We start from the raw sequence: 23,383 nt of genomic DNA, 5'->3' as shown, positions 1-23,383 counted from the left end.
TCAGCCGATATACATTAAGTGCCAACTACATAAACAAACGATTCTGAAACAATTAACCCTAACCCTAACCCTACGGTTAGGGTTAGGGTTAAAGCAAATTTAAAATGAAAAAAGCAAATAAAACGAAGGTATGGAGATTAAATACGCTTTACATCGCTTAATCAGCCAAAGGAGTAAATATAAACAACTGAATACTTGTCAGTGATTGGTTGAAATTATCGAAATAAGACAATTTTTTACATGAAATAAATTCGAATACAAAAATATTTTTCAGTTCTATAACACAAAATAGATAAGTATACGAAGTTTGAAAGTCTTTCCGTACCAAAAACACTACGTAAAACATTAATGAAAAATGTGGCCCCCGTTTTAAAATAGATCCTGCATCTTTTTCGAATATGTGAACTACCGACGACATATATATAATATGAAGTAGAGAAAGAGAGAGAGAGAGATAATGTGTACGGATGAGAACTATGTGACGAATTCCATTTTTTAAAATTCTTCGCTCTGTAGTAATAACAAAAAAAAAAGAGTTCATCGAATGGAGATAAGACAGAGGAACCCAATCAAGGAAGATAACTAATTGTCTCCCGGCCTGTTATTGTCATTTATCTTCAATTAAATGAATTTTGAAAAACAAAAAAATTCTCTATTAAAATATCCATGTAATAACAAAGCGATAATTCAACCTAAAACAAAAGTATTCTTGTTTATTTTTAACAATGGGATGAAGAGAAAAGGAAGTACGTTAAATAAGTTGGTTTTTTTTTAATGTATTACATGGGTATAACCCTAGCTGTTTAACACTACTTTTCACCCTTTATCAACAGTTTAAAGACAATATCGTCGTGGCCATCACATCTTTATTGAGACACTATTTATGTAGTATCTTATCATTTATTGTGTCCTTCCTTTCCGAAGGCAGTCGAGTGTGAATTGAGAGAGATTTGATCAGTCGATCAGTCGAGGGCAGTGGTTCTCAACCGGGGTCTACCTTTGGGAGTCCATATAAGATTTTGTTAAAGTTTATGTGCCCCAAATTGGTTAAACTTCTACAATACACAAACTATTTTAACAATTTTTTAAAAAATATAATTCCTAACAATATTTAATTATAAAAATATTATGGAGCTTTTTTAAAACATCGAATAGCTATGGAGGCCCAGTAACGTAAACTAAGAATCAAAGGGGTCCATAGACAAAAAATGCTTAAGGACCACTACCCTTGGGGTTCGTTGGCACAAATTGCGGGATATTTAATACGACGAATAGCAGACATTCACGACGCTAAGTGAAACGAAATGCTGCCAGAATCGAAAGAGATCACTGAGTTCTTTCTTCTATAATGATTACGTAAATCCAAGTACGTGTATCCTGCATGTGTAAGACATTATGAATTTATTGTATTTTGTATGGTTGTGATTTGTCGTTTAGCAACAGATCAACCCAATCATACAGACCTATAGATCAAGGCACAGATTCTAACCATGGCCATCCCGTCCTGTTTTGGGGTATCGCATAGCGAGGGTTGTATAATACAAAGTAATCCCACCCTTTTCAAAACGGCACGGTATCCTTTAAAGATGTGACTTAATTTTAGCAGGTCAACATAGACTCGGGGTTTGGATTTACTTGCTGTTTAGTCCTTTACCAGCCCTGATCGAGCAGACAAGTAATCAAAGACATTCCAGCCATGACCATCTTATCTTTTTTTCTTTTTTTGTATACGGATTATGACTTCATTGTCTAAAGTGACTTTCCTGTTCGTAAGACGCTAGTATGACCTGAAGGATATTTCGCTGCTATCTCTAGCATGTTGGGCAATCACGTACAAGCTATTCATTGTGTTGTTTTGCTGTCGTTACTTTCATCAATTAAAAACAATAATATAAGCAATAAATATTATACAGTGGGAAATGACCGACTTTTTCCCTTCTTTTTTCCTTACAATATGCTTCCTAAATTAATTTTAAATACGTAAAACTTTTGAAGTACCACAATGAGAGAATAACGGGTTAAAGGAAGAAAAAAAAAAGAAGGCAACTTACAAAATATTCAGAAGTCGATTGAAAATGTAAAACTTGTACTTCCATGGTTTTTAGTTCGAGACGATCATCTGTCGACCATGTTTCGTTAAAACCACTTCGTTACTACCATTGTCAATTATATATCATCTTATATTTGAATTACAAGGACTTGTCAATTTGTTGCCTGTGTAGTTTTCACTTTGATTTCTTTATTTCTCCCTTTCTCTCTTCTTACTCTCTTTCTCTTACTCTCTCTCTCTCTCTCTCTCTCTCCCTCTCCCTGTCTCCGTCTAGACACAAGCTGAGTATTGTTATGTATGTATTTATTTATTTATTTATTTATTATTTGAATCGGTGCTTTATTCCTTGTCACTGTTTATTCCGTGTCGGCGAAATAGCACGTGAGAATAATAGATTGAAAGATATAAAGAAAAATATAATAGAGTTAGAAATATAACACACACACACACACACATATATACATACATATATCTATATATATATATATATATATTATATATATTATATTATACAGGGTGTTCACAAGGTCTGGGTACATGGAGTAAATAAAATCATAACATAAACAATTAAATATAAGAAATAATTATTTCTTAAAGTATGTGTTAATCCCCACGTACCCAGACTTTGTGGACACCCTGTATATTATATTATTATATGATCGAACGCCACGCGTCCTTTTCCAAGTATATATACACAATAAGTTTTGAACTATATATATATATATATATCTTAGGTACTACTAAAGCAGCACGGTCCCGAACGCGCAGTCGCGCGTCCGCACTAGCTAGTCTTGAGTGGTCGATCCTAACCCTAACCCTATCCCTAACCCGCGTGTGCAAATGAATACGTGTTTAGGGTTAGGGTTAGGATCGACCACTCACGACTAGCTAGTACGGACGCGCGACTGCGCGTTCGGGACCGTGCTGCTTTAGTAGTACCTATATCTTATATATATATATATATATCTTTCAATCTATTATTCTCAGCCCTTGAGTAACTCTGTAACTTCTGCCGATTTATAATAATAATAATAATCTTTTCTACTCTAGGCACAAGGTTCGAAATTTTGGGGGAGGGACCAGTTCATTGAATCAACCCTAGTATGCAACTGGTACTTAATTTATCGACCCCGAAAGGATGAAAGGCAAAGTCGACCTCAGCGGAATTTGAACTCAGAACGTAAAGACAGACAAAATACTGCTAAGCATTTCGCCCAGCATGCTAACGTTTGTGCCAGCTCACTGCTTCAACAATAATAACAATAATAATGATAATGATAATATAGAGAGGTAAAAAGAGATAGGGAGAGAAATAGACACAGACATACCTAGATAGTGAAGAAAGGGAGAGATATAGACATTTGGAAAGAACTATCTAGCTAGCTAGACAGGTAGGTAGATAGGTAGGTAGGTAGGCAGGCAGGCAGGCAGGCAGAAAGAAAGAAAGATACAGAGAGGTAAATGTAAATATGTAAACTGGTAATAATGCTTTGAGATGGTAAAAAACAGCTGGCGTCACTGAAAGTAATAGTTGCCTTTCAATTATAGCAACAGCTGAAAAATCACATATTTGTTGTTAGTATGACATGCAACAGCAAGTCATATACAATGAAATTGACTTCTAGAAGTGCTGTGTATTCTATCTACACATAAGAAAACTTCTCACACACCCTACCCCAACAAACCAAACTACATCTCTTCCTCACATTTCCTCATTCATGCACAATGCTTATCTCTCACTCCGCAATCCTATCCTCGTGACACTGCTCACTGTATCATTGCTATCCAGTATATTTCCACCCCACTCTATATACACAGGTTTCAACCACTCACTGCATCCCCCACCCCCGCTCTCTACTCACGATTCTTTGGCAATGCCCTGTCAATTATATTATGACTGCCATACCCCAAGGGTATGTCCTGGCACTTGCCACCATCTACCTCTCTCTACTTTTACTCTACTATCCCATTTATATTCTGATCACCGACCCTTGTGAGTATGCCCAGCATTTCACCACCATCTTTCTCCTAGTCTCTCTTGCACTCTTGCTGTCTCCCATACTCTCTCTCTCTCTCTCTCTCTCTCTCTCTCTCTCTCTCTCTCTCTCTCTCTCTCTCTCTCTCTCTCTCCTTTTCCTGCTCATCTCTCAGGCTGGATAACCACATATCTCCTTTACAGCAGCACACGTTTCTGTTCTCATTCTTGATCACTCCCTCTCTCTCTGGTTTGGTAATCATGTACTTCCTCTACAGTAAGATACCTGTTTCTGCCTCTCTGTCTCACTATAACCTTTCATCATCTGATGCAAGATCACCTCCTCCATCTGTATCCTCTCCTCTCAAAGGATGTTTGTCTTGCAAGTTACTCAGTGACCCTGTCAGTGCTGATGCTAACTAAAAAGCATCCAGTTCACACTGTAAAGTGGTTGGCATTCGGAAGGGCATCCAGCTGTAAAAACCATGCCAAAACTGATCTCACCTGTGCCAAGCAGTCAGTCCATTCTGCTGGGTGGCTGGTGTTAGGAAGAGCATCCAGCTGTAAAAACCTTGCCAAAACAGACACAGAAATCTGGTGCAGTCTTCTGTCTGGCCAGCTCCTGTCAAACTGTCCAACCCATGCCAGCTTGGAAGGTGGACGTTAAATGATGTTGATGATATGTGTGTGTGTGTGTGTATTATATTATAAAGTCCTGGCATAGCCATGTGGTTAAGAATTTCACTTTACAACAACATGATTCTGGGTTCAATCCTGCTAAAAGACTTCTTTCGAAATTTCCTTTGTTCTTTGTTTCTTTCCTTTGATAGTATCTCCAAGGAACAGGTAGCAACCAACATTTTGCAGATGTATTCCAAAGAATGCTCTTCTAGAGGAACAGGTCTTCTTTTCCTATGTGAGTCTTGAAATTGCACGAGATTCTTCATCCAGATTTTATGTTTCTTCTCTTATAAGACATTATTTTAGATACCCCAGTTGGATAAGCCTACTATTCTGAAAAACAGTTAATATAGTCAGAGTTTTTAATGTCACAGAAATAAAAAGGAGAGAAAGAGGTTATTTCCTAAAGTAGGACCTAAACGGTAACAAATTAAAAACTCTATAACTCCTAAACTACTTAAACTTGAAAGCTGATATTTGAGATATACTGCTTCTTCTGCATTGCATCAAGTCAGCATACCAAGTTTGGTAAATACTTGAGTAGGTATTATGAACCCCCTAGAATTTTGCATGATTTGGGTTAAAAGTCGTGTTAGGGGAGAATTTACTCAGTTGGGGGAGACATTTTTTTAAAAAACTTAAAACAAAGGTTATTTTCCCTACTTATATGAACTTGTCCATCGACATTTCATACAGGAAATTGTTTACTTCCCAAAAACCCAAAAAGTCATAACCTTGGTGTGTATATGTATGTGTGTGTGTATGTATGTGTGTGTGTGTGTGTGTGTGTATGTGTGTGTGTGTGTGTGCGTATACCAAATTCACTCATGAGGCTTTAGTCAGCCTGGGGCCATAGAAGACACTTGCCTGTATATCATTTTATATATATATAGATAGATAGATAGATAGATAAGTAGGTAGGTAGGTAGGTAGGAAGATAGATAGATAGATAGATAGATAGATAGATAGATAGATAGATAGATAGATAGATAGATAGATAGATAGATAGATAGATAGATAGACAGACAGACAGATGGATGGATAGAGTCATACGTACATACATATGGATTTCTTATTTAAAATCATCTCTCTCTTTCTTTCTTTCTCTCTCTCCCTCTCTTTTCTTTCTCTATCTCCCCACCTCTGTCTCCCTCTCTTTATTAAAGACAGAGTCAGATTAAATTGATATGATTAAAGTCTACTGTAAATGAATTTACTCTAAAGCTCTAACATTCTTTTTAACCCACAGCTCTTTTGCACTGTTACATAAATACTGAATTTAAACAAAGTAAACCATCACTTGCAGTAGTTTCATATAGCCTCAAGAGAACCATAATGGGCTATTTTTGTGAAACTTAGAGAGTAATTCTAGTTATGTGTACATTTTAGGAATTTGAAGTTGAGTTATGAAAATGTATACTGCATATTTTTTAAGAAGGCTAAATAGTATAACTTGATTCTTTTAATAGGTAGAGGTGATGGTGGTGGTGATGGTGAATGCAATGGTGGTGGGGGGTTTGTAGAGGTTATGAGCATGTTGTTGGTTATGATGGTAAATAGTGTTGCTACTGTTGTTAATGTTGTTGTTGTTGTTGTTGTTGTTGTTATTGTTGCTGTTGTTAAACCCTAGTTCATCTGTGATTAAGCAAATCGAAGATAGATTAAAGTAACTCCAGCCATAGTGATTGTTTATTATTATTATTATTATTTTAGCTGCTGTAATTTTACGAAGAGCAGAACTGCATATATTCCATCCACCTGTTTTTTTTTTTGTATTACCAGTTATCCACTTCCTTAACAACCCACACTGCATTCCCAACATCATTTTTTACCACTTTATTGTGTAGCTACCCTAGTGAAGAGTCATGTCTCATGTGGTCCACTTCCCATGTCTGGAATAAGTTTACCATTCAAGAATTCAAGACTCAAAGAGCTAGAACAAATATTGCAAAATATCCCTGTCCCATACTCTGACACTTCTTCCAATCTGGACTGGTTGTTTACTTTAGTGACCCTAAAAAAGGTGAAAGGCAAAGTTGACCTTGGCAGAGTTTGAACTCAGAACTCAGAAATGCAGAATGAATATCACAAGGCATTTTGTCCTATGCTGTAACATCTCTGCCAGGTTTCCAACATTCTGGGAACTATTTGAGGAAATCATAACAGTGGCAGCAATGGGGTGTTGATATATCTTAGCAGTGGTGGTGATTTGATTGTAGAGATGATAGTGGTTGTGGTGGTGGTAGTTATGATAAATGTGGGGTGGTTGTGGTGGTGGTAGTGCTTTTCCTGTCATCAAGCGTTCCCAGTTTCCAAGTAAGGTTCATATTTCCTCATAGCCAGGCATGTTTTCACAGAAGAAATAAGAAAAATGACACTGCTTTTATGACATAAAACATACATTTACAACTATTATGCTATGTAAAAGCCAGCACACACACAAGAAACTAATTATATACATCATTCAAGAACTGAGAGTTATATACAACTGGTAGAGTATAAAATATATATCCCTCAAGAATTAAATAATAAATACAATACCCTGAACTAAATCCTGTAACTTGAGTTCTAGTTGTTGAGGAATTTGATACAAGTGCACTGAAAACTAGGCTCAGATTATGATAATATAATTACAAATAATATGAAATAAAAATAAATATAAAAACAGAGTTCAGTCGTTATTTCTAGGTTCCACCCATTATTTTCTGGTCACCTCTTAGAAGAAATATAAAATTTAGTCATGTTTGAAAACCATTCTTCTTCTCCAAGGAAATAGAAACATTTTGCTGATTAGGCAAGTTTTATTTTGTCTGTCTGGCTAGTTGTGGATTTTATTTCAGTTGAAAAAGTATAAAACCAAGATTAAAGTTGTATAAGTACATCTATCTTTGTTTATCATGGGTGTTTGGTTCCAAATTAGCAGTGGTAAATGAATCATTATCATGCATTTTGTAAATGGAATAAATGGTAGATTCATTGGCGCCAAACTTACAGCTTGCAACAGTGAAGGTTCTACCATCATGAATTTTCTTGCTCATCTCTAACTTTTCCTGTAAAGAATACAGTCATCTGCCTTCTTTTTTAAGATCATATACCTTCATATTTTATTCTGTTAACTGGTCCCAGTTCAAATACGATAGTCAGGGCATTCTGGATGGTTGAATATTATAGGTGGTTACTAGGGCATGTTTTTGCAGTACTAGCAAAATCTTCAATTGATCACCAACCCATGTTATCGCAGGTTCATTTGTAATAAGCATAAAATGGTTCACAAATGAGTGAATTTTGTTATCCTGAATCAGTGATGAATGAATGAGGGATTAACGAAGCTACATTTACTAACCTCAGTTTAAAACTAATGGAAGCTGAAATATTATTGGCAATCATAGCATTGGACAGGATACTTCATCTTTTGTCTTTATGTGCTCCACGTTCAAATCCTGCCTTGGCCAACAATATCTTTCATCATTTTAGGGGATCAATATAAAAGTATGAATCTAGGGAGAGAATTCTTAGTACTGTTGGAATGTTGGGCCCCATCACATTCATTCCGTTCAAATCCTGCTATGTCCCTATTTAATCCATCATCCAGGTTAATACTACCATCTGGCACACTGTGGTTCCTTTAGTGGAGCATATCCTGTTACAAGCATCTGGATTCTCAAACACACACTCTCTCTCTCTCTCACATACACACACATGCTTCTCAACCACATTGTTTTAGGTTCAGTCCCACTGCATGGCACCTTGGACAAGTGTCTTCTACTATAGCCTCAGGCTGACCACAAAGCCTTGTGAGAAAATTTGGTAGACAGAAACTGAATGAAGCCTAATGTATGTATACATATACACACACACACATATATGTATGTATATATACCTCTAGCTGGTTAATGATGCACAGCTGCATTCAATCAATTGTGGGCAGGGGAGTGAACCCTAACCACCTTCTAGTAACCAGACTAACAGACCAATCCTGGTTTCAGGCTTTTTCTGCCTCTATTCAGTACTGGACACCTCATCTGCTACAGATGGTAGTAGCTTGTTTCTGCTCGCAATATATATATTTCAAGCAAACGCATAGTCACTGATTTTACAACAAGCAAAAATGCTAGTTATAAAATCTCTCTGAGAGATCAACACAGTAGTTGTACTATCAAGAAATATTCGTAGCCATTTCAACATGACTGTCCATTCAAACAGACTCTACTGCAATTTTTTTAACCCCAAGAGGATATCTCCTCTAGCTGGTTAACAATGCTGAGCTGCGTCTAATAAATTGCAAACAGGGGAGCGAAACTCTACCACCAGCAGACCTGTCCTGGTTTCAGGCTATTTCTGCCGCCCTCAGTACCGGACACGTCGTCTACTACAGATGCTCTAGTAGACAAAACAGTAGCTCGCTTCTGCTCACAATATATATATTTCAAGTGAACACACAGTCACTGATTTTAGAGCAAGCAAAAATACTAGTCTTGAAATATGTATACATACATACATACATATATATATATATATATATATATATATATATATATATATATATATATATATATATATATATATATATATGTATGTATATATATATATATATATATATATATATATATATATATATGTGTGTGTGTGTGTGTGTGTGTGTGTGTGTGTGTGCATGATATATATCTCCCTTTGTTACTTTCTCTTGATAAGTATGGAGCCACTGTGTAATCACTTAATTGGTTAAAAATATGAGACAAAATTTTCTCAAATCTCAACCCCACCCAATCTTAAAGAAAAAAAAAAGAAAAACTGTGGCTAATGCAATCCTAGATTCTCTGTATCTGAACAAAAAAAATAATAATAAAATAAAAATAAAGAATAAAAATGGAGGGTCTCAGTTGGAATAGTTTTGATGATAATCATGTTCAGTCAGAATGACCTTGTCTTACACATCAGCAACAACACATACAGTAAGGATTTAATGGTCTAATTACCTCTTTACATACATACATACATAACAGATTCAATACACTTCCACCACAAATGTATTTATGTACACAGATGCATATACAGTATGAAGCATGCATTTATGATTCATCATCATCATCATCATCATCACTGTTGTCGTCATCATCCTCCTCATCATCACCATGATTATTATAATCAATATAATCATCATCATCATCATCATCTTTCAACATCCCTCTTCCATGCTGGAGCGGGTTGGAGGCTCTGACAAGATCCAATGAGTTCAAGAACTCAATCATGATCCAGTGGCTGTATTGACATAGTTTCTATGGCTGGATGCGTTTTTGAATGTTAACCATTCTACAGAGTGTACTGGACGCTATTTGTTTTTTTTTTTTTGTGACACCAACACTAGTGAGGTCACCATGCAGCTTGCAAGATTAAGTTTTCTTTTGATTGAGTGGGGCTACAACAGAGGAAGGTAGCTTTGTGTAAGGAGGTGAGAGATTTACACATGAAAGTAAGATCCAGAACAGAACAGGTTTCTTGTTGCACAGAAGCAACACAGATGCTCAAGCTATGTAAAATGGATGGAAGCAACCAGAGTGGGAACAGGAAAGAGAGATAAAATAGTGGACCCTAAGTGTAAAAAGGGAATAGAAGCAGGCACAGACGAACAAGAGTGTATGAGGAGAATGGGAAATGGTTATAAGGCAAATATAATGAAGAACAAGGGTTCAGAAAGGGCTGATGATAAGTACAGAGAGGAGATAGGGAAGAGTTAGATAGGGAAGAGCTGACTGTAAAGATTGGGCTGAGAAGTGGCTGATAATAAATACAGAGAGAAGGTTGGAAAGAATAGGTAATAACTGTAGAGATTGGTTTGAGTTGAAGGGTAGATGTAGTGAATAATGAACAAGGATAAAGGGTTGATCTCTGCTGCATGAGATGGGGATTATATTTTCAAAAACATTCAAGTGCTCGATTTACACATGAGGTGAAAGTGTGGGGAGGTTATTAAATGTGTATAAGTATTGGTAATTAGAGCACTAATTCCACCCTGAATGGGTGTTCAAATGACTGTTTCTATGTATGGTGTATATTCTTTATATCTTTCTGTTACTCTTGGGAGCGTCTCACAGATTTTGTAGAAATATTAATGTAATGTGTTATTCTATACAGAATATAATGTATCTGTCTCCTTCATTTAATACTACTGAATTAGAAATCAAATAGCAGACAAAGTTTGTAGTAAGTTCATATTACATGGTGACAAAAACCATGTATGTATGTATGTATGTATGTATGTACGTATAGATGGTTGTATGTATGTATGTTTGTATGTATGTACGTATAGATGGTTGTATGTATGTATGTTTGTATCTATGTGTGCATGTGTATATACGTGCACGCGTGTGTGTGTGTATTTATATTTGAATTAAATGAAACTGCTTTCTACGTCTGTTCTTTTTATATATTAAATTGTTCCTCTTTATATGTTTGTTAAATTCACTAATGGTGGATATACAAACACCAGAAAGTAAGGGGAAAATAGACTAAGAGAGAGGAGGGAAAGAAAGTGGCAGACAGCATCAAATGGTATTATTATTACAAAGGCATTTAAAGTTTTTGGTACACGTTTCTAAAAATATGCATTGCAATGTCAAGGAATGTCACAATGTTGATAAGGAAAATAATTAATGAGGCTAAAAGATTTGGTAAAAACAAAATAGGAAATAATGGTGTATAATGTATGTATGTGTGTGTGTATACGTGTGTGTGTGCATGCGCTTGTGTATGTGTATGCAGTCTGCATACACATACACACACACGGGGCAGTCTGCTCCAGGCGGCACTTTTATAGGGGCGACACCACTTTAGCTGTAGGCAACATGTATATTTTGCAGGGGTATATATATATATATATATATATATATATATATATATATATATACAAGAATAAGGGCAGGGAATCGTCAATTAATAATAGAATTAATAATTAACAATTTTGCCAAGTAGTTCAGTATGAAAAAACCTTTATCGGTAAAACCATTTATCATCATAAATATACAGGGATTAGCATTGAGTTGCTTCTCCAACATACTAAAAATTTAGAAATAGCAGTCAAAGAACTACTGATTCTAAACTACAAATTTTTCTGTAAACGGATGGCGATATTTATGGCACACATAGTCCGGTTTTTGTTCTATGTGTGCCATAAATATCGCCATCCGTTTAGAGAAAAATTTGTAGTTTAGAATCAGTAGTTCTTTGACTGCTATTTCTAAATTTTCAGTATGTTGGAGAAGCAACTCAATGCTAATCCCTGTATATTTATGATTATATATATATATATATATATATATATATATATATATATATATATATATATATACGAGGTCTGATCAAAAAATATCAGGTCTGTTGCTTGGAAGTAAAGTGTGTAGAGTTTGGTCTTCTCAAAGAAAAGATTGGGTCTCAGCTGTGCTGGATATCCTTGATTTTGTCGAAGAAGATGAAAACTTTTTGAAAATGTTTATAACAGGTGACAAATCAGGGATCCATGTCTATGAACCAAAGGGAAAAATCAAACCCTATTTGAAAGGAATAAGATTTCAAGATGTCAAGAAAATTCAAGAGAATGTGACAAGGCAGCAGATGCTCACTATCTCCAAAATAAAGGAGTTCCAGGAATGCTTCCACCAATGGAAATGATGCTGGATAAAGTGTATGGCTTCAGAAGAGAACTACCTTATAGCAGATTAAATAATGTTGTGATATGTGTTGTAAGTTTTTTTTTTTTATAGCATCAGTCCCAGTACAACATACATACAAACATATCCCCTCCTTCTCCTCCTCTTCGCCTCCTCCTCCTCCTCCCTCTCTCCCCTCCCACCCCCATCATCGTCATCATTTTAACATCCACTTTTCAATGCTTGCATAGGTCAGATGTTGTTTGCCGAGACATATTTTCTATACTAAGTAATCAGAGGCCCTTCCTGTCACCAAACCAGTTATTATGAAATATCAAAACAAGGAGTGCACAAACACATCACACATACATACACACATGCATACATACATACATATACACACACACATACATACATATATACATACATACATACACATATACCTAACTAACCTACTAACCTACCTACCTACCTATTTGCATGCATACATACATACATGCATACATACATACATGCATACATAAAAAAGGGTAAAGACCCTCTTTGGTCATAAATGACCATGGGATGCACCTAGAAAGTTGTCCTCTGAGGCAAAAATCTGGGTAAGGCTCTTTGTGGAAGACCAGTAGTTGCCCGTGCATACCAGCCTCTCCTCTCCATGCCACCGATGTTATCCAAGGGAAAAGCAAAGGCCGATACAGCTTGACACCAATGACATTGCAACTCATTTCTACAGCTGAGTGAGCTGGAGCAACGTGAAATAAAGTGTCTTGCTCAAGACCACAACACATGGCCCGATCCGGGAATTGAACTTGCTACCTCATGATTGTGAGCCCAATGCTCTAACCACTGAGCCATGTGCCTTCATACATACATACATACATACCTGGCACGTGCTGTCAGTAATTTCTCAGGGTAGGCAGTCGAACACCTTTATGTAGTAAAATACACAAAAAATATGCAAAACACAGGTGTGCAACTGAGTTGAAGGCAGATCTATTTCTGCCTTTATAACACATAAAGAAAACGGTGTTGTAGAAGTGTATGCAGCACGTGTACTACAGCATTACCATGTGTAGCTTAAATACTGAGATTGAAAAGCAAGGGTGAATTATGCCTACCTAATCTACAAAAAAAATAAAACATTTTGCATTTTATGCATAGTAATCAGAGTAACCTTCATAATTTCTTTGAATAGGTGCATATTTTGTCATGAGAAGAAAATGTTGCTATTGCTCAATTTTATTCAAGGTAAGCACTGTCTAACTCGCCTACCTAGACAGCACGTCCCTGAGACATATATACTTACATATCATTATCACCATCATTATCATCATCATCTAATATCCATGTTCCATGCTGTCATGGGTTGGATGGTTTGACAGGATCCAATGGGTCCAAGAATTACATCATACTCCAGGATCTGCTTTGGATTGGTTTCTATGGCTTGGTTCTCTTCCTAATGTCAGCTACTTTACAGTGTGCATTGGATGAGAGCAGGAGAATGACAACATGTGAAACACACACACATGCATATACATGAACATGCACACATGTGTGCATTCGAGTGCACAAACATGCACACACACGTGCACATGAACACATGTGCATGTGTGAGTGCACACACACATGTATATATATATATATATATATATATATATATATATAATGATAATAATAATATTAGGGATAAAATCCAAAATTACAGGTAAAAACTCAATTAAAATCAATTTATTAAAACTTAAAATTGAATTAAGCTTGAACTTATTTATTGTACTTTTAATTATAATTTTTTTCTATATGTGACAGTGGATTTTCATCGATGAGTTCATAAACCTTGGTTCTTTTCCCTAATACTATATATATATATATATGTGTGTATATATATATAATATATATATATATATCATCATCATCATCATCATCGTTTAACGTCCGCTTTCCATGCTAGCATGGGTTGGACGATTTGACTGAGGACTGGTGAAACCGGATGGCAACACCAGGCTCCAGTCTGATTTGGCAGAGTTTCTACAGCTGGATGCCCTTCCTAACGCCAACCACTCAGAGAGTGTAGTGGGTGCTTTTACGTGTCACCCGCACGAAAACGGCCACGCTCGAAATGGTGTCTTTTATGTGCCACCCGCACAAGCCAGTCCAGGGGCACTGGCAACGATCTCGCTCGAAAATCCTACAGGAGCCAGTCAGGCGGTACTGGCAACGGCCACGCTCAAAATGGTGCATCTCATGTGCCACCCGCACAAGAACCAGTCCAGGGGCACTGGCAACGATCTTACTTGGCTTGCCGGGTCTTCTCACGCACAGCCCATTTCCAAAGGTCTCGGTCCGTAGTCATCGCCTCGGTGAGGCCCAATGTACGAAGGTCTTGCCTCACCACCTCAGCCCAGGTCTTCCTGGGCCTACCTCTTCCACGGGTTCCCTCAACTGTTAGGGTGTGGCACTTTTTCACGCAGCTATCCTCCTCCATTCTCACCACATGTCCATACCAGCGCAATCGTCTCTCTTGCACGCCACAACTGATGCTTCTAATGTTCAGCTTTTCTCTCAAGATACTTACACTCTGACGGGTATTCACATTGACATTACACATCCAACGGAGCATACTGGCTTCATTCCTTGCGAGCTTACGTATGTCCTCAGCAGTTACAGCCCATGTTTCACTGCCATGTAGCATGGTTGTTCGTACGCATGCGTCATACAGTCTGCCTTTTACTCTGAGTGAGAGTCCCTTTGGCACCAGCAGGGGTAAGAGCTCTCTAAACTTTGCCCAGGCTATTCTTATTCTAGCAGCTACACTTTCAGCGCACCCACCCCCACTACTAACTTGGTCGCCCAGATAGCGGAAGCTATCGACTACCTCTAGTTTTTCACCCTGGAATGAGATAGAAGTTGTTTCCTGTTTGTTTGCAGTCTTTATTGCACCTGAACATCTGCCACAAACAAAAACTAACTTGCTAGTTAACCTGCCTTTGATGTTGCTGCACCTCTTATGTGTCCATAGCTTGCACCGGGTACATCTTATAGAGTTACTACCTACTCCTTTTCTACATACTGAGCAGGGCCATCTACCTGAAGGGGTTTGTGTTTTATCTACCTTCCTACTTATTAGGATTTTGGTTTTAGCTAGGTTGACTCTAAGGCCCTTCAATTCTAGACCTTGCTTCCACACCTGAGGTCAGTTACATATCAGTATTTTATTTATTTTTGTTTTAAACATCAAACCTATATTCAATTTGTGAATTTTTTCTTTAAAATATTTTTCCTTTTTTTTTTCCAATTTTTGTAATTTTATTTGATTTTTCTTCTTTGTATTTACTGGAATGGCAAAACTAATCATTAAATACACAGAGCAATACAACCAGCTGCCACATTTTAAATAAAATTGAAACTACCAATAACTACGATGACATTCCAAATCTAAATTGATACGTCTCTGTACTTATGTGACATAAACACACAGGTTTATATACAGCCATGTGCAAGCATGGGTATATAACTATGGTTACGAAGTTTCTTTTCCAACCATGTGTCTTCTACTTAAGCTTTGTGAGTGGAATTGGTAGACAGAAAATAAAAGAAGCTACCTGTCATATATGTATATGTATATATATATATATATATATATATATATATATATATATATATATAAAGTGTAGTATATTGCCACTTAAGTGTGGCTGACCCCTAGGGGTGGATGTTACTGTTGCTTTTAGCCCCAGGAGGACATCTCCTGGGGCTAAAAGCAACAGTAACATCCACCCCTAGGGGTCAGCCACACTTAAGTGGCAATATACTACACTTTATCGTGCAGTTACTGTTAATACTTCATTTAGAGAATTAACATTGCTTATATATATATATATATATATATATATAATAATATTAGGGACAAAATCCAAAATCAATTTATAAAAAATTAAAATTAAATTGAGCCTTATAGATAAAATATATATAAAATATATAGTTTTAGGGAAAATAACCAATTTTCAAGAACTCATCGATGAAAATCCACTATCACATATAGAAAAATTAATAATTAAAAGCACAATAAATGAGTATAATATAAAGTAAAGTAAATATCATAAGATAAATATAATATTATATTTATCTTATGATATTTACTTTACTTTATATTATACTCATTTATTGTGCTTTTAATTATTAATTTTTCTATATGTGATAGTGGATTTTCATCGATGAGTTCTTGAAAATTGGTTATTTTCCCTAAAACTATATATTTTATATATACTTTATCTATAAGGCTCAATTTAATTTTAATTCTTTATAAATTGATTTTGGATTTTGTCCCTAATATTATTATATATATATATATATATATATATATATATATATATATATACATATACATATATGACAGGTAGCTTCTTTTATTTTCTGTCTACCAATTCCACTCACAAAGCTTAAGTAGAAGACACATGGTTGGAAAAGAAACTTCGTAACCATAGTTATATACCCATGCTTGCACATGGCTGTATATAAACCTGTGTGTTTATGTCACATAAGTACAGAGACGTATCAATTTAGATTTGGAATGTCATCGTAGTTATTGGTAGTTTCAATTTTATTTAAAATGTGGCAGCTGGTTGTATTGCTCTGTGTATTTAATGATTAGTTTTGCCATTCCAGTAAATACAAAGAAGAAAAATCAAATAAAATTACAAAAATTGGAAAAAAAAAAGGAAAAATATTTTAAAGAAAAAATTCACAAATTGAATATAGGTTTGATGTTTAAAACAAAAATAAATAAAATACTGATATGTAACTGACCTCATAAGAATTTTTTATGAACTTTTGAGAGAACATCCAAATAATTTTTGGGGAACGGTGGATTTTGAAGCAATTTCTATCTACATGCTACTATTCATAGCTTTATCTGCTTTGTAATCCACTGTTCCAAAACAAAAAGTTTATTTCTTGTTCTCTTGAAAGTTTATAAAAAATTCTAATGGTGTCAACAAGTGATTCTCACTGATAAGAATCAAGTTTCTAAAATGAATATGAGAGAGTCAAAGGATTCTTTTGGCCCAAGAAAAGAATATCTCTCATGTCTACAAGAGATGTGGGTTTGTGTCCCATGGGTAGCCTATGATCTTTTTTTGTATCCAAAAGGGATTTTTCAATACAATATTTACATGCTGGTATTTATAGCTGTATGTACTTTGAGATCCACTGACATGTAACTTTAAAAAAATCTTTTTGTCAGGAGAGAAGGCAGTGCCCCTAAACCTATACAGGGCTTCTGAGACTGTTGGGAGGAAGAGAGGGAAGTATCCTAAAATTGGGTACTCAGCCTGAATGTTAGCAAGAGAGGGAACAGCATTAAAGGACCCCAGGGTGCCAGGTGGTGGTGTTTAATCAGGCAACATGTTAAGTCTACCACTCAACTAGACTGTGGCAGGATTTGAACTCAGAATGCAAAGAGCTGCAACAAATACCACGAGGCATCCTAGCCAATCCTTTTACAGTTCTATCTATCTGCAACCCTGGAATTGGGAGAATAATCAGAAGTTTTCAAAGATTCTGCACATGACTTGGTATTATATTGTGTTATGTGAACAGAACCACAATAAAACTGGGGGAAAATACCTCAGATAGGATTCTGCCTATAAAATACAAATAACAGTAGGGTCTCACATATGTAATTTATAAGTTGAAACACTCCAATTAACTTGATAATTCAGGCAATTAATACAAAAAAATATCTCTTCTTATCCGCTCTTTAAAATTTAAATGCAACAAACAAGGGAAATAACTCCAATAAATCAGATTGAAAGTTTGGATTTATATAGTCAATGCAGAGTAAACAGGATTAGGTTTTTAATCAAAGTTACCTTGTTTGAGGTTGCGATTTATTAGCAAAGGAATAATTAGAATAATGGCAAAAATTTATTTCTAAAATCTGAAATTCTTTGAAGAACTTGCTCTTTCTTTCACAAACCAGTTTTCCTTTTGTTCAGCAACATTACTAAATAGACGACAACTGTTATGTACATGTTCTTATGTATACCTGTACATGCACCCTCACACACATACACATGTACCTGTGTGTAAATATATATATATATATATATGGACACTTACTATACCTAAAAAATACATATTCTTAAGTATATTTATGTATACATTGTGTGTGTATGTGTGTGTGTGTGCATGTGTGTGTGAGTGTGTGTGCGTGTGTATATATATATATATCATCATCATCATCATCATCATCATCGTTTAACGTCCGCTTTCCATGCTAGCATGGGTTGGACGATTTGACTGAGGACTGGTGCAACCGGATGGCTACACCAGGCTCCAATCTAATTTGGCAGAGTTTCTACAGCTGGATGCCCTTCCTAACGCCAACCACTCAGAGAGTGTAGTGGGTGCTTTTACGTGTCACCCGCACGAAAACGGCCACGCTCGAAATGGTGTCTTTTATGTGCCACCCGCACAAGAGCCAGTCCAGGGGCACTGGCAATGATCTCGCTCGAAAACCCTACAAGGCCAGTCAGGCGGTACTGGCAACGGTCACGCTCAGGATGGTACATCTTATGTGCCACCCGCACAAGAGCCAGTCCAGGAGCCCTGGCAACGATCTCACTTGGCTTGCCAGGTCTTCTCACACACAGCACATTTCCAAAGGTCTCGGTCAGTAGTCATCGCTTCGGTGAGGCCCAATGTTCGAAGGTCTTGCCTCACCATATATATATATATATATATAATTCAATAATAGGATAAAGTCTTTTATAAGAATTTATCAAGTGACTAGCATGAAAAAAACCTCATAAGGGAAAAAATCCATCATTTATTCCCTAAAATATATTTATTTATATAAGGGCATTCATGTATAGTAATGCCCTTATATAAATATATATATATATAACAATATACATATGGATGTATATTGTTAAATACATATATTAATGTATATGCTTTGTGTATTTTCTGGCGGCTGCAATGGCACAGCAGAGTTTACAACTCTCATGTATATACTCTGTTGTGCCATTGCAGCTGCCAGGAAATACACAAAGCATATACATTGATATATGTAATTAACATTATATATATATAAGATATATATAAGGCTTGGCTACTCTGCATTGACAAGGGGCAACACCCTGAAACTAGTCTAGTCTGCAGATGCCAAACCAGCAGGGGGACACTGCTGACCTCCCCTGTTCGAAGGTTATAAAGGACACAGGTTTCGTGTGTCACATAGCTAGCTAGAGGCGATGGCTTCTTGGAGCTAATTCACGGCAGCTTTCGTCCTAATTTTGGGACTGCCATGTTGGCTTGGCGATAACTATTAATTTCCAGTACCGCTGCCGTAGTCTCCTTTAGAGAGACTTAGAAATATTAATAACTCTATATATATATATATATATATATATATATATATATACATATATATATATATATATATATATATATATATATATATATATATATAAATATATATATATATATATATATATATATATATATATATATATATATATATATATATATATATATATATATATGCGAGTAAAAATAAATACAAAAAAGGTGGGGTTTTTTTGTATGATTGTGTATAGAGGAATATATTATTTTGCTTAAAAGAGTTCCAACACTGTCTGTTTTTTATGTTTTATTTATATTCCTGCAGAACTAATGTGGGGTATAGAATATGGAATATACAATATACAATATAAAATAAAATAAAATAAAAATGGATGGCACCATGAAAGAAAGTATTGAATGTAGATGAAATATTGAGTGTTCAATATAAAGGATCAAATATATAAATATATAAATATAAATATATATATATAAAGGCGACTCGAGTTTCAGGGCTATTTCCCTTCGTCATGGCCGGTATGACAGACTTTAACATATATATATATATATATATCATCATCATCGTTTAACGTCCGCTTTCCATGCTAGCATGGGTTGGACAATTTGACTGATATACATACATATATACACATATATACATACATAAATACATACATACAAAAGCTTAATATTTATATATTATGTATACGTATATATATATATATATATATATATATATATATATATATATATATAGAGAGAGAGAGAGAGAGAGAGAGAGAGAGAGAGACAGAGAGAGACAGAGAGATAGAGAGACAGAGATAATTAGATATTATTGATAGATAATTTAATAGATAGATAGATATACATATATAAATATACATGTACATATCATTTTCATGTATAAAATATCCCTTTTAACTTACTTCTTATTATGAATACTGGCATGTCATCGTGTAACTCCTTGGCTAAATTCGGTTCAGGTCCTAGTGAAAAGTAAAACAAACAAAAAGTAAAAAAGTGTAAAAGTGAGAGGTGGGGGAAGGAAGTAGACAGTGTGTGTAGGACAAAGAGAGAAATCATAAATATTCATTGATTTCTCTCTTCGCTCGCCATATGTCCAGATTTTTTAAGAGGTGGGATGTGGTGGAGTAAAGTATAAACACTTAAATCAATTTCATTTTGTTACTAACACTGATTTCACTGACCCATGGTGAGGAAATGTAAAGTTAATATCCTGCAATATTGAATTTGTGACAACGAGGTTTACTTCCTAGCCACATGGTTCCAAAATAAGTCCCACTTTGTGGCACCTCTTCTATTATAGCTCTGGGCCAACCAAAGCCTTGTGAGTAAATTTCATATACAGAAACTGAAAGAAGCCTGTTGTATGAGTGTGTGTGTGTGTGTGTTATTTCTTTACTACCCACAAGGGGCTACACACAGAGGGGACAAACAAGGACAGACAAATGGATTAAGTCGATTGTATCGACCCCAGTGCGTAACTGGTACTTATTTAATCGACCCCGAAAGGATGAAAGGCAAAGTAGACCTCAGTGGAATTTGAACTCAGAACGTAGCGGCAGATGAAATACCGCTAAGCATTTCACCTGGCGTGCTAACGTTTCTGCCAGCTCACCGCCTTTGTGTGTGTGTGTGTGTGTGTGTGTGTGTGTGTGTGTGTGTGTGTGAATATGTGTGTGTGTTTTTGTTATGTTGCCTTGACATCACATGATAGTTGTAAACGATTGTCAGTGTTATACAAACAGTATCATTCATTTACTTCTTACTATGAGGACATGTCTGGTCATTGGAGAAATATTACATTGCTTGGAAACAGTTGAGGGTTGGCAACAAAATTAACGTCCAGCTGTAAAAAGATCTACCTTAGTTAGACTCTGTCAAACTCATGTAAGCGTGGAAAAGTAGATGTTAAAATCTACTTGATGGTGATGAATACCTGGTCTAAATATTATCTATTCTACTTCTGTCCTGTCGATCTTTGAGATAAATTAGGCTGCCATTTCTGGATGCATCAAGAAAACCTATAAAAAGTTTATTACTGTCTTAGGGTGTGGAGGCTGGGTGAGGCATATTTATTCATGTTATTGATCAGCATGTAGATTTTTCTGTAGACTTACATTCTAAGATTCCAAACTTCATATCCTACGATAAACTGATTTCTGATTTAGGCACAAGGCCAGCAATTTTAAGGGTAGTAGTGATGTTGGACATGGTGATGGTGTCAGTGGTGGTGGCAGCGGCAGTGGCAGCGGCGGTGACAGTGGTGGTGGTGACGGTGGCAGTGGTAGTGGGCAGGCACTTATATCAACCCTAGTACTTAAATGGTATTTTATTCTATTGACTTCAAAAAGATGGAAAGTAAAGTTGACCTCAGTGGGATTCAAACTCAAGCATAAAAAACTGGAAGATATACTAAGATGTGAGCATGTACTCTATATGTGATGGTGTGCTAATGGTGGATTTGAATTTATTGAAATGCTAAAAATGGTTATAAGAACATACCTCGGAAAGATTCTTGGAATGATCCATTACGCTCAAAACTTTCAAGTTCCATTTGTTTCTTGTATAAAAAAAACGTAAGGAATATTTTATTGTGGCCCTAGAGTGCCATTATGTTTCTGAAGAAAAAAGATAGATACATATATATATATTTAGCATTGTGACTGCATGTGAGTGTGTATGTTACTCATTTCTATCTCTTTCTCTCTCTCACACACACACATACACATACACTCGTTATCATTTAACATCCCTTTTCCATGCTCCCATGAGTCAAATGGAACTTTTTGAGGCAGATTTTTTATGGTTGGATGCTCTTCCTGTCACCTTCTCCCACCTGCTTCCAGGCAAGGTAATATTTTCTCATAACTAGACATGTTTTTCAAGGAAGGCTGGAGACAAACAACCTAGCTTGTATGATGACATGGTTCTGAGTTCAGTTCCACTGCATGGCAATTTGGGCAAATGTCTTCTACTATAGCCTCGGGCCGACTTTTCGTAATGAGATAAAAAAAACCAAGGTTGTGTAGATTTTAGAACATTTATGAATAGAAGGTCTTACAGCTGTTTCCAGGATATTTATTATATCCCTTCATCGGAGACGGTGTGAGAAGATGGTTAAGCAATAGTTAATTTAGATAAGATACGAAACAGAGAGTGAAGTTGAGGAACGAAAATAGATGTGAGATATGCAGGGATATTGTATTTGTAGATCGATTATTTAGGCGGAATGGATACATATAAGATTCCAATACGTTATGAGTAAAATCCAATAGCCTTTAAAATTGGTCATTCCAAGTATAGAGTTTATACACAGTGTTATTGAATCAAGGGTTTTATTTAAAGTGACCTAAAAGTAGGGAGTGTATTTGTAAGGTCAAATTGAAAACAGGAAGAGAGGAATAAAGAAAGAGGAAAAAAAAATTGCCGAACCTGGAGCTTATCTGTGGTCTATCCATAGCACTTACTCAGCATTACCTGACACCTTTGGGTCTCACTGACACCACTACCGCTCATAACCTCCTATATATATATATATATATATATATATATATATATATATATATATATATATATATATATATGTATATACATATACATATAATATATAAATATATATATATATTCAACTATATATATATAATTTCAACTATATGTATATGTGTA

At 35.8% G+C, this 23,383-nt stretch overlaps 1 protein-coding gene across 2 annotated transcripts in view; it reads right to left on the bottom strand.

The window, feature by feature from the left end:
• The window catches only part of LOC106873383 (mucolipin-3), an 84,182-nt gene that overhangs the window by 60,213 nt on the left and 586 nt on the right, over positions 1-23,383 (bottom strand). The window contains exons 2-3 of one of the 2 annotated variants that reach the window (XM_014920725.3): positions 22,220-22,335; positions 20,620-20,679 (exon numbers count right to left, since the gene is read on the bottom strand). In XM_014920725.3, the coding sequence (XP_014776211.1) occupies positions 20,620-20,679; positions 22,220-22,271 (112 nt within the window). In that variant the 5' untranslated portion in view covers positions 22,272-22,335. Of the gene's footprint in view, positions 1-2,051; positions 2,375-20,619; positions 20,680-22,219; positions 22,336-23,383 lie in introns of those variants that run through there. The other variant, XM_052969287.2, reaches the window with a different exon arrangement.

This window comes from Octopus bimaculoides, chromosome 7, assembly GCF_046866305.1.
Source record: "Octopus bimaculoides isolate indiv1 chromosome 7, ASM4686630v1, whole genome shotgun sequence".
Lineage (NCBI taxonomy): Eukaryota > Metazoa > Mollusca > Cephalopoda > Octopoda > Octopodidae > Octopus > Octopus bimaculoides.
Note: the sequence above shows the minus strand (reverse complement) of the source record. Positions and strands in the feature narration are given on the sequence as shown.